This window comes from Balearica regulorum, chromosome 20, assembly GCF_011004875.1.
Source record: "Balearica regulorum gibbericeps isolate bBalReg1 chromosome 20, bBalReg1.pri, whole genome shotgun sequence".
In the NCBI taxonomy this organism is placed as follows: Eukaryota; Metazoa; Chordata; class Aves; order Gruiformes; family Gruidae; genus Balearica; species Balearica regulorum.
This window is the reverse complement of record NC_046203.1, coordinates 607,931-623,540: the sequence shown is the minus strand read 5'-3', so window position 1 is coordinate 623,540 and position 15,610 is coordinate 607,931. Positions and strand designations below refer to the sequence as shown.

The 15,610-nt window shown below is 47.6% G+C and overlaps 1 protein-coding gene across 1 annotated transcript in view; it reads right to left on the bottom strand.

Moving 5' to 3' along the window:
- The window catches only part of CFAP77 (cilia and flagella associated protein 77), a 61,535-nt gene that overhangs the window by 772 nt on the left and 45,153 nt on the right, over positions 1-15,610 (bottom strand). Inside the window, exons 4-5 of the mRNA XM_075772033.1 lie at positions 10,602-10,704; positions 8,912-9,007 (exon numbers count right to left, since the gene is read on the bottom strand). Of these exons, the coding sequence (XP_075628148.1) occupies positions 8,912-9,007; positions 10,602-10,704 (199 nt within the window). The remainder of the gene's footprint in view (positions 1-8,911; positions 9,008-10,601; positions 10,705-15,610) is intronic.

Below are 15,610 nucleotides of genomic sequence, written 5' to 3'. Positions count from 1 at the left end.
CCTTTGGGGCGAGCGGTGGGGTTTGCACACAGCTGCATGTGGCAAGCCTATGCAGTAGATGCAGAGTTACTGAGATGTGTGAGTGTCCTCATCCACAGAGTGGATTTACCGTGGGGGGCCATGGGCTTTACCTGCCCCAGCACAATTCCTTGTGCCGTGTATCTGCCTTGTGTGGATGTGCAGAGCTGCCTCCTGCTTCCCCCACCCTGTTCAGGCTGGCTGGATGTCAGGCTTTGCATATGTAAAAATACACAGCAGTCTTTGCCCTGAAAAGCTTGCTAGTGATCTCATTAATCAAGACAAACAAAGCGTATTTAGCTATTCCCCCTCTCTGGAGGAAAGGCGTTCAGGTACTTAAATATGCATTTGAGTGCCTAACTTCAGATGGCTGTTTCTGGATGTTTTTGCTTTCTCACAAGTAGTAGCAGTGATATAATGCCTCTCCAGGAGGGCAATGTGAGGATGGCAGAACCAAGGGCTGCTAAAATAGGTGGGCAGCCCCTGGGAGCTGGCAGGGACAATCCCCAGCTGGGCCAAGTCCAACCTCCCATTAAAGATACAGGAGTTTTTCCCTCAGAGCTGGGATTGTTAGAAAAATCCAGAGCCTGCAGGTAAGGACAGCTGAGCTGCTTCTCTCGAAAGTGCCTCTGCCTTCCCTGCCGTGCTCCCTGCCCACCAGTGCTGGGAACTGGGCAGGGGGAAATTTCTGCCTGGGACTGGGCTGAAGCCACAGGGGGGAAACAGCGGTTTACTCACTCCAGTCTTGGTACAAAGCTCCCAGGTGAGAAATGTCACACTGAGCCGTGACTGGCAGTAATTAAAATTAGCAGAGCCCTTGACAAAGTTGTGAGAGATGCCAGCTTCTGCCCTCAGGATGAGTAAGTGGGAAGCACCAGGTGTAGGACAGGGGACAAGTGCTATTTTAAAAAATGAGAAACTCTCTCATAATGAGGGACACTTGAGAAGTATGGATTAGTCCCAGGCCAGTAATTAGAGTCAAGATAAGGGTGTCCTTGGGTCAAAGGTCTTACTATGACAGAGACTGGTGTTGAGAAGTCAATGCCAGTGATGAATCCTCATCTCTCATTCTTCTAATTCATATTTTAAATGATGAACCCAAAGGTACTTCCTCTAGAGACAGCTGATGATCTTTACCATTACTCTGGTGTGGTTACAGCCTGTTATGCCAGGATTTTGTCTGAATCGTGGGTTTGGAGCATTGGCTGTAGCAGGACAGGAATATAGCTTGTAGGTACAAGGTTGGTTTTCCTTGCAGGATGATGGAGCTGCAATGTTTTTCATTTGCTGATTACAAGCAATATTTTGCTGTTCATTGCATTTGTTATTGGCAAATTAAAACCTGCAGGACACTTGCATCTGGGATGTTGTAAAGTCAGTACTTGCTTCAAAGAATTAGAGGGGCAATAAAAAAACCTTATCACTCCTAAAACTGAAATATGTATTTGGGGGTTATTTTCATTTGGGTTTCTCAGTTATGATAATGTTTTAAATTGGAGGGCTGTAAATGATAACTTGTCAAGCATTAATACAATCACATGCATGTTGCAAGGTCTGTTAATGGAGGGCTAATATATCGCACATGAGATACAGGAAGGTGAAGCTGGTACAGGGAAGGTGCTGTTGGTGTTGGGCTTGGTGACACTCAGGTGGGTGCTGGGCACCGTCAGCACCTTTGGGTGGTCAGTACAGTTACTTCTGGGGGAAAGGTAAATGCGAATCACCCTGGGAGGGGAGAAGTTTTAATCGATGTAGCTGGATGAAATGGTTTGTGGGAGGCATTGTGCACGAAAGGGGCTGACAAGCAGCGCCAGGCTCTCCTGGCCTGGAAGGACCCACGCTCGGCTGCAGGGAGATGTGGCTGTACCCGCTCGTCTCCCAGCACCCGCCTGCTCAAAGGCAGCTTCCCTGCCTTGCATGATTTTTCATTTTAACAGTAAAGCCGCCCCTAGACTCAGCCTAGTTTTTCCATCATCCATTTGATCGAATCCTTTTAGCGGGTGACAAAACACTTTCTTGAGCTCTCGTTGCAGGAAAACAATCTCTACTCCTTTTTCAAAACCTCTCTCATTTACAGGAGTCTAACAAATCCTGGGCCTTTTAAGTCGTCTCCTCTTTTTGTTCTTTTTTTCCCCCAAAACAACAAAAACCAGCAGTGCCATGTTTGTAGATTTTTTCAGGGAGGAGGGAATAAAGTACACAATACGGGAGAGGGGTAGGGTGCGCACACTGACGCACGCCGCACGAGCATCCCCGCACCAGCAAAAGCCACGCGTGCGCGCGCATCGAGATGCAAATGATTTCCGTGAAGCTATCACTTGTAAAGCTTGACAGAAAATAATGAGAAACACTAAATCTTTTATAAGGTCAACACTCAAGCAGCTGTCAAACAAGAAAAGAATTTAGCGAAAGATCCGCAAAAACTTCCATCGGCTCATTAAATCCAACAGGGCCGGGGCCCGGCGTGGTGAGGAGGCACCGGGGCGCCTCCGTTTTGTGTCAGTAATTTGCGGCGGAGGAAGAGGGAAGACGAAACAGCCAGCGCCGAAGGGGCCTTGGGGAGGCTGGGGAATCGTTAGTGCGCCAGGAGCGGCCTCGGCTCCTAATTGGAAGCATTGGGCATTATCAACGGAGGATTTGCCTCGGCTCCCTGACAGCTCTCTAGGCCTGGAATGATAGCCCACTTGTCAGTGTAAAAGACCATTAAAAACAAACCATTTTGATTTAATTGGAGGCGGTGCGCTGGGGGCCCAGGTGAGGCGCTTCATCAGCCGATGTTGGCTGCTGATGCCTTTTTCCCCCTGTATTGATGGCTTTTTTTTTCCCCTCCCTTTCAAAAACTGTCTGGGAAAGAGAAAGAGGTGCTGAAAGATCCTTCACAGCTGCGTTGAGAGCGGCTTTCAATAGGGTTGTCAACAAATGCCATGACAAGTTAGAGAGAGGCAGGTATTTTTAAAACAGACGTTATTCTGTCCGAGATGAGCTGCGCTTGGAGGTGCGTGTTGGATTATTAGGGTTACAAATACTGTGGCTTTTCCTGGCAGTAGCGTGCTTAACCAGTTTAATGAATCAGGTTGATTTTTTTATTCTTCCCCACCTTTCTAATTCCAAGAATGTAGGGAAATGCAGGACAAGGGAGTCTGGGCTAAATAGTTCCTATCTGCTTCAAACCCAAGAAGAATTCAAAAAGTGCTCAGAATTTCTGACTGCTGTATTTAATGCCCATGGAGATTTGGGGTGATTTTTTGCTTCCTGAAGATAACGGTGTCAGATGTTTACTGGAGTCCACCGGCCTCTTGGTCTGGGCAATAGTGTGAGTAAAGGAGAATTAACCCACTGGAGCTGTAACCCAGCGTGTGGCCGCCTTGGCAGATGAACTGGTGTCAGACCAGAGCTGCCAGCTTTCACACAGACCTCGTGTGTTTCAGATTAGAATCCTGACCCTTTCCATGCCTGGCAAGTTTTACTTCAAACTACGTTGTCTGTTGGTAAATAGCATCTCTGTTGAAGGCAGCCTAGGTCCATGAATAAAACTCCAAGTCCATTTAAAAAGCACTTCTGTGGATTTGTGTGTGAAGCAGTAGGTAGCACTGAAAGCAATGGTAGGTGCTCATGTGTAACCCAACACAGCACCTGTGGATTTATTCTTCTGCGAGCTGTAAGGTGGTGAGCACCCCAGATCTGTTCCTTCACGGGGGAGTATCTCCAGAACAGCAATGGGCATTGGCTGCCAACAGTTGCTTGTGCTGTTTTTGGACCTCTGGGCTTGGATGCAGGTGGAACCTGCCCTGGAGACGGTCCAGGCTGGAAGGCTGCACAGGGAGGGGTGGTGTTTTCTTGTGTCATTTAGGAGATGTTGGAGAGCAATGAAAGTGGCAGAGGAAGGATGGGTTAGGATGTCCCTGAGGGAGCTATGAGGAAGGGCTGAGCATGGCAGAGGGCAGCATTAGGGTGTGATGGAGACGCTGGGTGTCTAGGGCACGTGCGAAGGGATACTGGGAAGGGCTGGGCCATGGAAATGCTTTACTGTGATTTGAGCAATTGCATTGCTGGACGTTTCAGTGGTTAGGCAAAACTAGAAAACCTGCAGAATCTGCAAGAAAATGTAGTGATGGTGACTGGGGCCTGGAGCCTGCATGTAGTCACAGAATGGCTGTGGTGCAGGAGGTGACATCTGCTGCTGTGGCCCCAGTGGAGATGTGCAGGGATCGTGCTCAGGGTAGCTGGGTCTCTGCCCATTTGGAACCCTGCAGGGTGTTGTATTTTCTTTTTGCATTGTGTCTGTTGTAGGCTGGTCAGCACTGAAGGCCACCGGCTGTCACCGCTGGGCTGGAACCCACCAATTCATGTCACTTGGGCCATTGGACAGCCATCAGGTGGTCAAAATCCCAGCTGAAGGGAGGTTTGATCTGGTACCATGGTGACAGAAAGCTCTCGAACTCATTGCTTTGTTCTTTAAGCGCTGTTTAGGCTGCAGGAGACAAGTTTTGCAACACTCCAACTCCATGAAGTTTTGCTGCCCTCAAAGCTGGGAGGATAAACTGAACCTGAAAAGCCAGCCCACCATGCACTGCGCGTATCAAGCCTAGGTTATTTAAGCAGAATCTATGGCTTTTCTGACAAGACAACAGTTGCAAGATTACATGAGCTGTGCTTGTCAGTTCAGCTCTTTAGACAAAAATAGAGGCAAAGCATTAAAAAAAAATGTGGAACATTTTTGTGTGTATGTGTTAAACCTCAACTGTTAATTCTGATGAAGGATCAGGCTGTGAGCAGATATCGGATCCCTGGTGAGAATCAAATTCTGGAGCCCAGAATTTTGCTGCAAAGTTTATACAGTGGGGATTCCTCTAATTACTTTCAGTGGAAATTTACCTGACAGAGCTTTCCCAGGTAACGCAAGGCATATGCGGGAGAGCCGCTCAGCCGTTGACAGAGCCTTTGATTTTGTGCCAGGTTGCAAATTAAGTCTTTTGCCAAGGTACCCGAACACTTGCTCGTCAATTGCTTATCGCTTATTCATATTGTGCATCGAGTGCAGCTCGTTTCATCTGCTTGGGAAGGCAATGCATGTTGACAAAAGTGTCGTCCAAAGTTGCTGCATTTTCTTTCCTCCCCCTGTTTGGTCAGGTAAACAAGACTATCCTCCCTGGAAAGCCACCTTGAATGTCTGTGCAAGCTGGAATTCTCTAATGAGCAAAGGAAAAACCCTGGTGTGTGTCAGTGACACGCACTGCATGGAGCTGTTCTGACACACGGGTGAATTCTGTCCCACATCACTGCTGCGTGAGGTGTTGCTACCAGAATCCTTCTGGACTGACGTGACAGCGCCCTGGAAATCTATCGTGGAGTGGCCAGTGTTGACTTACTGACTTGGATTGTGACTATCAAATATTCAGATGGAGGTAGCTGGAGCCTCACCCTGGGCTGGCACAGGTAGGGCTGTGGGGATGCTGTATTTATTTCAGCAGCAACATCCTTTCCAGAGTTTGGTTGATGCAACGGATGCCATTCTGCCTGGGCCAGCGTGATGCTAGCGATGAGTGACACGGGGATGGGATGCATCCCATGAACATGGGGGGGCAGGAGTATTTATTTATGTCCATGCTAGGTGCCTGAGGTACAGTCCCCTGGGAATGTAGACCCACATCCACAAACAAACAAAGTCTTGGTGCACAGTCCCGGCTGTGTTGGCAAAGCCTGAGCCCAGGAGTCATGTCACTGCAGGCAGAGCAAGGCAGAGATCGTTTGCCTTGGGGGGGGTGACTGAAGAAGAGGAGGGTGGTAGAAGCATCTTGCTGAGGTGAGTAAGGAGTTAACTTATGTTTGGGTTTGTAAAATAAAATAAAAAATATATATACTCCAATTCAGCAACTTTCCCTAATGAACTGTCCGTCAGGACATGACTGGCTCCCTGCGACCTGTTTGTCTCAGTGAGCAGGAGGGCCCAGGAGACCACACGCCAGGTCTGTCCTCCAGAGCGAGACGTGGAGCAGGAGCGATCACCCGGTGTGGGAGAGCCTGTAAATCACCCGGTTAGCTTAATAGCGTGGGTCATTATTCTAAAGCAGTGGGGCTGAAACCTAAATCCAAATGAAAATATAGTCAATTTGTCTATACTTTACTGACTGAATGACTATGTAATGTCATGCAGTCCTGGCAATGCAGGGAGCGAGCAGAGGCAATTAGTGAGGAGGGCAAAGCCCCTTTGTTTTCTTCTCTTCCACTTTCTCTGCAGGCTCTAGCATGGTGCCAGGAGATAGCCTTGCAGGGACTGAATGGATAGTCTAGTTTAAGAACCAGCAGTGACATCCATGCCAAGTTTCTGCAGCTTTCTGTAAGGGGTTAGGATGGGAATAGAAAAATCCTCCTTGTTGGTTATTATGGGGCAAAAGGAACAAAACCTCATCTTCCTGCTGCCCCCTGCTTTGGGTTACAACCATCTTGGTAGCTCTGCATTGCTCCCCCCAGGCCCAGAGCAGGCCAGACCGAAAGGCATCATGGCAGATGACAGAGGGTGACTGAGTGACAAGAAGGATGAGTGGCTTGAGGGCATGTCACACCCTTCCACCAGCCTCAGGTCACATGGAAAAATAGCCCAAAGTGGGGCTGGGGTCAGGGCAATGAAGTCTCTAAATATTCTTGCCCAGAGTTTGAAGTTGTTCCTGGGCCAAGAGCGTCTTCTGTAATGGCGTTGAAGCAGGACAATGTCACTGAAGGCTGGTAGGAAATAATATGCAGATGGGAATCTGCTAAGAAGCTTTCTATAAAGTGAAATTTTTGTGTTTGCTTTTCATACTGCTTTTTGCACAGTAGGATGAGGGCATTATATGGATTAAAGATGGTGTTTTGGTAAAGTGCCTACAGTGGTCAGTGCTAATGGCTGTCTTCCCCAGGCCAATGAGTCTTAAAAAAGCCATAAAGTAGTTATTCACCACCATGGAAGAGCCTGAGAAAGGTTTCATGAGGACAGAAACACTGCAAGAACTCCCTCATCTCTTTGGAGCACTGATCTCTTGTCACCCTTGTAAAGGAGGGATTGACAGAGTGACTCCTGGAGTCCCAGGGTTTGGGTGAAGAGTTAGACCAGTTTGTTTTTCAAGACCATTCCACCACCTCCTATGTGGAACCCAACTTTACAGAGATGGTTAAAGCACAGTTTGGAGGCTACCAAGTGTCTTTTAGGGACTATCAACTTTCTCTGGGTTGTTACTGCTTTTAACTGAGTAAACATTTATGAATGTTCAAGAGAACTTATTTTTCCATGGAGGAAACCATGCCCTGGAACTCAACTGAGCAATGAATTTCCTGATCCAACTTCTAACATTGGCTGTGCCTGTTAGATCTGCAGCTGGGGCCAGGCAAACCTTCCAGGTTAATGTAATAAGAAAGCAGGACTACAGAAAATCCGTAGAGGCTCTGCAAAATGAGCTGTTCCTCCTCCCCTGGATCCTGTTCTTGTGGAGGAAGGAAAGATGAGAGGAAGGAGAAAGAGAGAAGAAAAGACTTAGAGGTTTGAGAGCTGTGGCAGGAACCCAACCACAGTCATGGATGAAACAAAAGGGAAAGAATGAAGAAAAACACAGGCTGAAAAATGAATAGTGATGGAAAGGTCTGGGGTGAGAGGAGCTCTAAAGAGGAGGCTTGCCCCAGTATCTCGTGTGACTTACACAATCTGTTTAACAGCGATCGGTCATGTTCTTTCCTTGACACTAGCCGCAGCAGCAGCTCTGTGCTGACAGGCAGCGGGGATAAATGATTACTGACATATGCTAATCGGACAGTCTGAGACAGGACGTAAGAGGAATACATCAAGGTGGTGCAAAACATGTTTCTTGGTCGAAACTCTCCAACTTGTACAAGTAAATTAGCTTCAGGAAGTCACAAGGCTTCTTTGTTGTTTTAAACTGCGGTTAAAAATCAACAGCATGGCAAAAAAACCCCAACCCTATCAGAGCAAGGGCTGGGGCAGAGGGCTGAGAGGCTCTTTGCAGTGGTATCTATCAATGCCAGATATGATTTTGACCATGTAAACTCCCTGCAGGGTTTCGGTGCTCTCAGACTTTCTGGTGTCTCCTTTCCATTCCCCTTACCCAGCTCTTTTCCCTTCCTTCCTAAAATGCCCCCTAGCTCTTCACTTGAAGTTTCCCTGTAATTTACACCACAAACAAAGCTAACAGGATTCAAACAAGTACCCCAGAGCACAGCAGGATGAGCAGATGAATTCAGGGAGATGTTCAGATCCCATTGCTAGTACAAGAAATCTTCACCTTGGCTCTTATTTGGATCAATTAAAGGAAGTGTCACGCACATCTGTAACCTGGCTAGACCCTTTGTGTTGTCTCAGGGTGAATATTGTCAATCAGATAGTTTAGAGAGGTATCAAGAGTGCAGGCTTTCTGGAAATCTCTAATTCTTGGTGTGAAAATGCTTCTTGAAATATCTGGTGTGGTTTGAGTTATGGTGAGAGCTGATAAAATGGCAGGCTATCAAAATGCAGGTTGGACTGTTCCTGCTCGTGTAGGGCAGTTGCAGGAATACCAGCAGAGAACAGAGGCACCCCCAGTACTAACAGGAATAAACAAAAAGATGCTTCTCATCTGGTGAAGCTCATGAAAGTGCGCACAACAACTTAGAAAATAAGTCATTAAACCCTTATCTGGGCAACTGCTACCTCTCTTCCAGGGCCTGTGGTTGCAAAAAACATCCCACGTTCAAGTCCAAAAGGCGCTGATGATTGAACACATCCAGCATGGGAGTATTTTAGGGTCTGGGTTCTCAGGGAGCTCTGAGGTAAGAGCCTCGTGCCTACCTGCATTGTGTGCTAAGGGTGTTATCAGGGCATGTGAACAAGGTTAGAAGGTGTCCCTGAGTTCAATCCAGTGCTCCATACCTTCTCCAAGTGGGGCAGGTGCCAGAAGGACTCCTCCTTTGCGGGTAGTGGCTGTTTTCGCAGAAATGTGGTGCGAGTTTCATGCACTTTGCCTTTCTGTAACCAAAGGTAAACAAGAATGGGTCGAAACGGTTGCATGGCTATATACATCAGGTTGGTGTCATGCAATGTGATGACGCTGGGATGAACAAGACTAAAAGTCGCTTTGGACTGATGATCACAAGAGCCTGATCTGGGTAGTCTTTTATGTCCATGTAGATAATGCTGATATCTAAAACATGGATGAGGAAAACACGAGCAGCTGCCAGCTCTCAGTGTCTGTTTTAAATGGTATCCCAGTGAGATGACCACTGCCTGCAGGAAGCCCTGTGCTCTGACCTGGAGCAATGGCTCATCACTAGCTGGGAAAGCCACTTCCACCACCCCCACCTTGGGGGCAGTTCCTGGCTGTCCAGCATGTGTTGCACTCTTGATTAATTACAGCTTGCAGTGCTTGACAGTCCCAGCACAAGGCAGTGCAGGTACCTGGTGAATGTTCTGGCTGGTGTATGAAACCCTGGGGAATCTGCTCTGTGGTCTAGGAGGTCGGTTTGTGTTGCTTAACTCAGTAATCGGTGGCTGCAGGCTTCAGGAACTTGATGGAGGGAACTTAGTGATTAAAAACATCAGTCATTAATAGATAAGGTAGGGATGCACTTTACAACATTCTAGGCTTATGTATTCATAAAGTAGCTGCTAATTAAGAACACTGTATTCTTGCACTTCAACTATAAAGCATAGTTTGTGATGGCAGTAAGCCCATTGAAATTGGTCATTACCATATTAGCTCGACTCTCCTTTGAGCCATTAACTAATAAAACAGTCATTGGCTGCTTTTAAATGTTATTATGCTATTGGTATGTTTAACAGCACAGAGTTGCACTGTAAGAGCTGCTGTGGGTGCTGGCATCAACCACACCGTGCCAGGATCAGGACTGGTGATGGTCCTTCCAACATTTGGCTGCTCCATTGTTTTGTCCACTGTTGCAGGTAACCTGAGCAGAGCTGATGCTGTTCAAAGGATAGTTTGCAGGACTCCAGGCATGAGCATGACATAAATACCAAAGATAATTTGAAACCTAATTCTTTGTTACAGCAGGGCCTTTTAGTATTGTGACAATGCAGAGGGGCAGAGCCTCCTTTTTAATTGATATCAGGAGTTTAACTGGGCACCCTGTGACTAGAAGCATATTGATGCAGTCAGATGTTTAACGATGGCTAGAAAGGTGTCTCTGTGGGACTGGTGCCTAAGCCTTTTGAAAGGCCTTGGCCAAAGCACCACTGCCCTGGAGAGCTTGCTTGGCTTATGTGTGTATCTTCAGATACAAAAATACTTTTAAAAACCCTTCCCTTTTGTCTCCAGAGCACTTTCAGGCACACACGTTGCAACTTGGACATCTAATGTTCATTCCCACAGCATCGCCCCATAGGACGTGCTCTGGCTGGAGCCAGGCTCATCTGGGCTGGGAAGCAGTTAACCTTTGTTAGGCTTCACCAGCCTTCCAGTAGTCAGGGAGGATGGTTTCCCAGCTGAGAGCCCTCCCCATGGCTGGGAAAAGCCCTTCCATCGTGGGGTGGGACAGTGGGGGGGGGTTATGCCTGGTAGCAGTGCTGTGCATGGCAAGGAAAAGCGCTGCTGGAGTACTATCACCTTTTTCTTTTCCGCTTGCTGGGCTGCTGTCAGTGCTCTCTGCTGCTCCATCCACAGCTCCTTATATTTGTGTTGGAGGAGGTCAAAAAAGGGAGTACAAGGCCTGGAAAACATTGAAAAGACAACAATATAATCTGCAGGGTTATTGCCTCTCTTTACCTTCCCATGCTGATGCCCATCTTTGCTCCTAGAAAATGTGACTGGTGAGAACATGAATAAACTGCACTGGAAAAGGCTTTCTCTTCCATGAGTGAGACTTGACCCTGCATTCATTTGCAGTTAATACACCACAGCCTGCACATGGGCACAACTTATAGCTCTGCATGCAGGGCCTGTACCACCACTGCTGTTGAAGCCCCGGTGTGCTGGAAGGACTGCGGAGCACCACAAACTGTGGCTCAACCTTGGGCCCTGCTGAAGGTGGACCTGCTGGGTCCCCTCCAGACTGACACAGCTGTTGCAGCTGCCTGGGAAGAACCACTGGGTGCAAAGTGTGTTTTTTCTCAAATAAGATTGCTTTTGCTATTAAAATGTCAATACTGTGTAATACCAAAAAGCTGCAAGCAGATGTAATGATGGATTGGGTGAGAGGAATAAGTGCTGTCCTAAGCAATCTGAATAAGGATGAAAATGGTCAGGTGTCTGCAGCGGAAAGAGGAGCTGAATTGCTGAGCCCTGGTCTAGCGCCTCAGCTGCACAGACCAGATGTATTTGCCCCTTGAAGCAGGTTGCCAGGGAGCATCCTGGCCAGGAGAGGACCACAGCAGAGAGGAGCTGCAGATGACCATGGTTCTAGAAAAACAGTAAAAATAAACTGCTTGTTGGCCAGTGTTCCGTTCAGCTGCTCTGAGCTGGCATTAACCTGAGCAGCTTGTGGCAGAGCTGCAGCCTGAAATTGTTGAGCCTTGCTCCTTGCAAGTGGGGATACTGCAACTTCATCAGCCACCATGGGAGGCAGAACTGGCGGTGGCAGCGGCAGGGCTCTTGCCTGGAGGACAGCATACCACTTATTGCAGTGGCTGTGCTGCTGGTTTCCCCCCAGAAGCAAACACTTGAAGATGATGGAGGACCTTGATCTCAGGTTTTATTGGTCTTTGTCCTTGGACACCTTGCTGGGGAGGGACTTTTCTTATCTCAGTAGCAACCTATAGCAGTGTGGAGCCATCAGCCCCAGCGCTGCTCCCGCCTGTAGCCCGCAGTGCCTTCAGCTGCAGCTCCCACAACAGAAGGCAGTGCTTTCCTGCCTGCCTGGACCCAGCGCAGGACACTGGGGACTTGGGCTAACTGCTGTGCTGCTTCTGGGCCTGGAAGGTGGTTTTCTGCAGAGAGAGCCTATGCACCGTGGAGTGAGCTGGTGTGTCAAGGCTTTTGGCAGAGGCGGGTCCACAATCGGCAGCAGCCAGCTTTTGGCAGTCTGAAGAATCTTTGACAATCACGGAGAGCGCCAGCAGCGTGTATGCAAATAGTAACTCTTCTGTTTCTTGTTCCTTCACCCCTGTGGTGACTTTTATTACTTAATTATTGCACACCACATGCTTCAAAACAGCCTAATCTATGGTCGTGTTTTCTAATGATACTAGATGTGCGATCCAGCAATATACATCCCAAGGGGGCATTCATATCAGAGGAGACATCCTTCTGCAGACCTCCTGTTTCATAGATCACATGCTGCAGGGCTTTTCAAGGCTTCACTTACAAATCAGCTGTGCTGAAAATGTGCAGACCGATATCTAGAGACACCCAGTGCCAAAGAGAACACTGACATTCACCCCTTGTTGTCTGCTCTTCTCCCTACTCCTTCCCTTCCAGTTTGGCATTTCACACTGATCAGAGCTGGGGAAAATATTTACAAACCACATGGCAAACCTGTGCTTGAGTGTCTTATTGTCTGGATGGGTCTCCAGTCTCATTGCATGGTGTAAATTGTGGTAGTCCTGGCACAAGCACATGGTGAGCTTGCACTTGGACTTGTTTCCTTGGCCTGTCCCTTTGCTCTCCAAGGCAGGAGCTTTTCTGGTGTGCAGGAATAGCAGGGACGGACGCCACAGGAAAACCCTGAGCCTTTGTGTGCAGTGTTTGATTATTGATTTTTGTGCTAGCTGAATGTGTTTTCACATCTCTATGGAGGTGACTTTTACCATCTCCAGTGGACCAGCCGCTTGGTGACTGATTAGTCCACAGCTGGCTTGTAAGTAAATGCTTGAAAGGACACATTTGGGTTGATGCTGTTCAGAGATCCTTCCCTGCCGTGTGATTAATCACATTTAAGTCCTGATCCAGCAAAGTATAGAATCATGCCCGGAATAATACGTGCATGAACTGCTTCTTTGAAATTGGTGGGAATGACTCGTGTGCTTAGTTATACACGTAAGAGCTGGTAGGGCTGTAGGACGTGAGGCTTCATCTGGCTCTTCCTGCCTCCTTTGAGAGAAATACTGAGAAAGCGGGGAAGAGCGGGGATGTCAGGTAACACTTCTTTGACTAAGGTTACCAGAGAAATTTCTGCGAGGCGGCTTTTTCTTTGTAGGTCAAACGCTGATCTCGTTGGAGCGGATGGGGAATTTTGGCCCCGATATCAGTGCCACTTGGCAGTGTGACAGGGTTCCTCATTTGCAGCTGGCCTCTGGGAAAACCTCCTCTCGCCTTAGTGTTACTTAAGGACAGGAACGAACGGCTTGTGTGTTCTGTTTCCTTTTGTCACCCTGCCCAGATGTCACTCCTCTGAACTGGGAGGATTTTGCTGTTATCGTCTGCGGATGCTGTGGGGAGAGTGGGAGAAGCATCTGCTGAAAATGTTTATTGCGGATTAAAATCCATCTCGTTCAGAGTAGCTCAGATCTCCTTGTTTTGGCACAAGCACCCTGCCACAGAAAGGAAAGGGAAAGAAGTTCTGATAGGATGTAACAAATTATTTATAATTGTGGAAAAAAAATAATCAGCTGCTTCCTTTTATAGTCAAATAGTTGGAGCCACTTCTAATGTTGACATTTCCTAAATATTTTAAGATTTATCTGTGCACATTTTCAAAACTATTATCCCAGAAACTGTTCCTGTCTCTTTAATAGATGCTCTCTAATTTATTTTCAAGAATCAGGGTACAGACCTATTTTCAAATGAAATGACAAGCGCCTGCTAACTTGGTTATACAATGTGGTATGCTAGTCTGCCAGAAATCTCTCGGAAAAGAAGCTGCAGCCTCCTAATAGGTTATTTTACTGTGAAAACAATGTTAAAAAGTATAATAAAGTATTAACAATATTAAAATAAAACAGTGTAGGCCTTAAATGAGCTACAAACTAGTTAAATCTATTCTATTCAATATGAGCCTTCAGTGCTTTGCAGCTGATACCTCAGAGCTGGGATTTATCTAAAATGAAGGCACCAGGGACATGCAAGAGAAATGGTAATTATAATTTGCAAACATTAGGCTGACACTTTTTTGTGTATGTGTGTATAAATTCTGACAGCTGTGATTTGTGCCATGCCAAATAGTGCTCCAAAGAACTGGGAAGGGCTCCCTTTCTGGCAGGCCGTCCTCAGAGCAGCAGCTCATTAAAACTTTGGAGAAGGAGAAGTTGCCGAAAACAGGAAGGCGTCAGAACCATCTGAGGGACTTTTGGTACACGCTTGTTGAAAGGTGTTTGAGAAGAGAGCCTTGGGTCTGACAAACTGGAATTTTAGTACGCCTCTCCGTTCACAGTGGGGCAAAATAATTGGTCATCAGTGACTACTAATTTGGTTTAGTAGCCAGAGGCATTTTTTTTCTTCCCAGAAAATCAATGACAGTGCCGAGGTCTGTTCGACGTGATTCAGCTCAAGATGGGTCCTCATTTACCTCTTGATGCTTCTTCCACTGGAGACAGCTATTTTGTTAAAATGAAATTAAAATCTATCTATAATACTCGGCTCAGGGAGCGGCACCCGTCAATGCCATGCTGCTCTTGAGGTTTCAAGGTTGTCAGTCTCCCCTCCAACTTATTTTCAAAGGTTTATATATCAACTGAAAAAAAGGTACTTTGCAAAAGTGGATGCAAAAGACTTTGCTCAGGAAGGGGGTTTGTACCAGCTTAAAAGGTGCAATCAATTTGATTGCTAAGTTGTATTGTAAAAGGGTAAAAACTTGACTTGCGATTGCCTTTTTCTTGTATAATTCAAAAGCATAGGGGCTTGTAAATATTTTAGCGCAAACTTCAGCCCTTGGATTTTCCAGGTAGGTCTCCAGCCGGCACCGACGGCTCCAGCAGCTCTCATCCTGCTGCTGGTCAGGACGGGCTGCGGCGGGGAGCGGAGCGAGGGAGCAGAGGACACGTGCGTGGACATCGACTCCCCAGCGACCGTGCAGCTGTTTGGGCTGTGCCGAAAACATTGCTCTAATTTCAGTGGCCGCAGGATCTGGCCCTGCACAGGCGCTTACGCAACAGATAAATCATGATTGATTTGGTTTGCAGTCCTGATATTAAAACTGTGTTGCAACACCACTGCCTATCCCAAAACTTTAACCCTTTCTTGAAAGGTAACGATGTTTCAGGGGGTTTCATGGCCGTAGGCTTTGGTGATGATCTGCTGCTGCCGTGCAGCCGGGATCTGTCTTTGGGGTCTTCAGTCCACAGGGGAGACTGCTGCAGGGGGCACAGCCGTCGTGTTCTTCTCTTGTGTACTTTGACGGGAAGGATTTGTCCTGTGGTGGTGGTGTCCACAAAGAGATTTTCCCCTGGCTTGTGGCCGGGTCAGCTGAACCAGCACCCACCAGCTCAGAGCGGTTTCTGTTGGGAACCGGTTTGGTCTCCAGCATCCCTGGAGCGCGGGGCTCCTTGGTGCAGCCGGCGCAGATCATCTTCGGCAAATAAAGCACAAGCTGGGCTCTGCGATTGTGCTCGGGGCCTTGGGGCACGGCCAGCAGTAAGGCATTAACGCGCAGGTGCCTCTGCCCTGGAAGGGGGCTGATAGCACAGGAAAACTCTGATTACAGCTCCCTTGTACTGCTATACTGTCTTCCTTCCGCCCGGGTT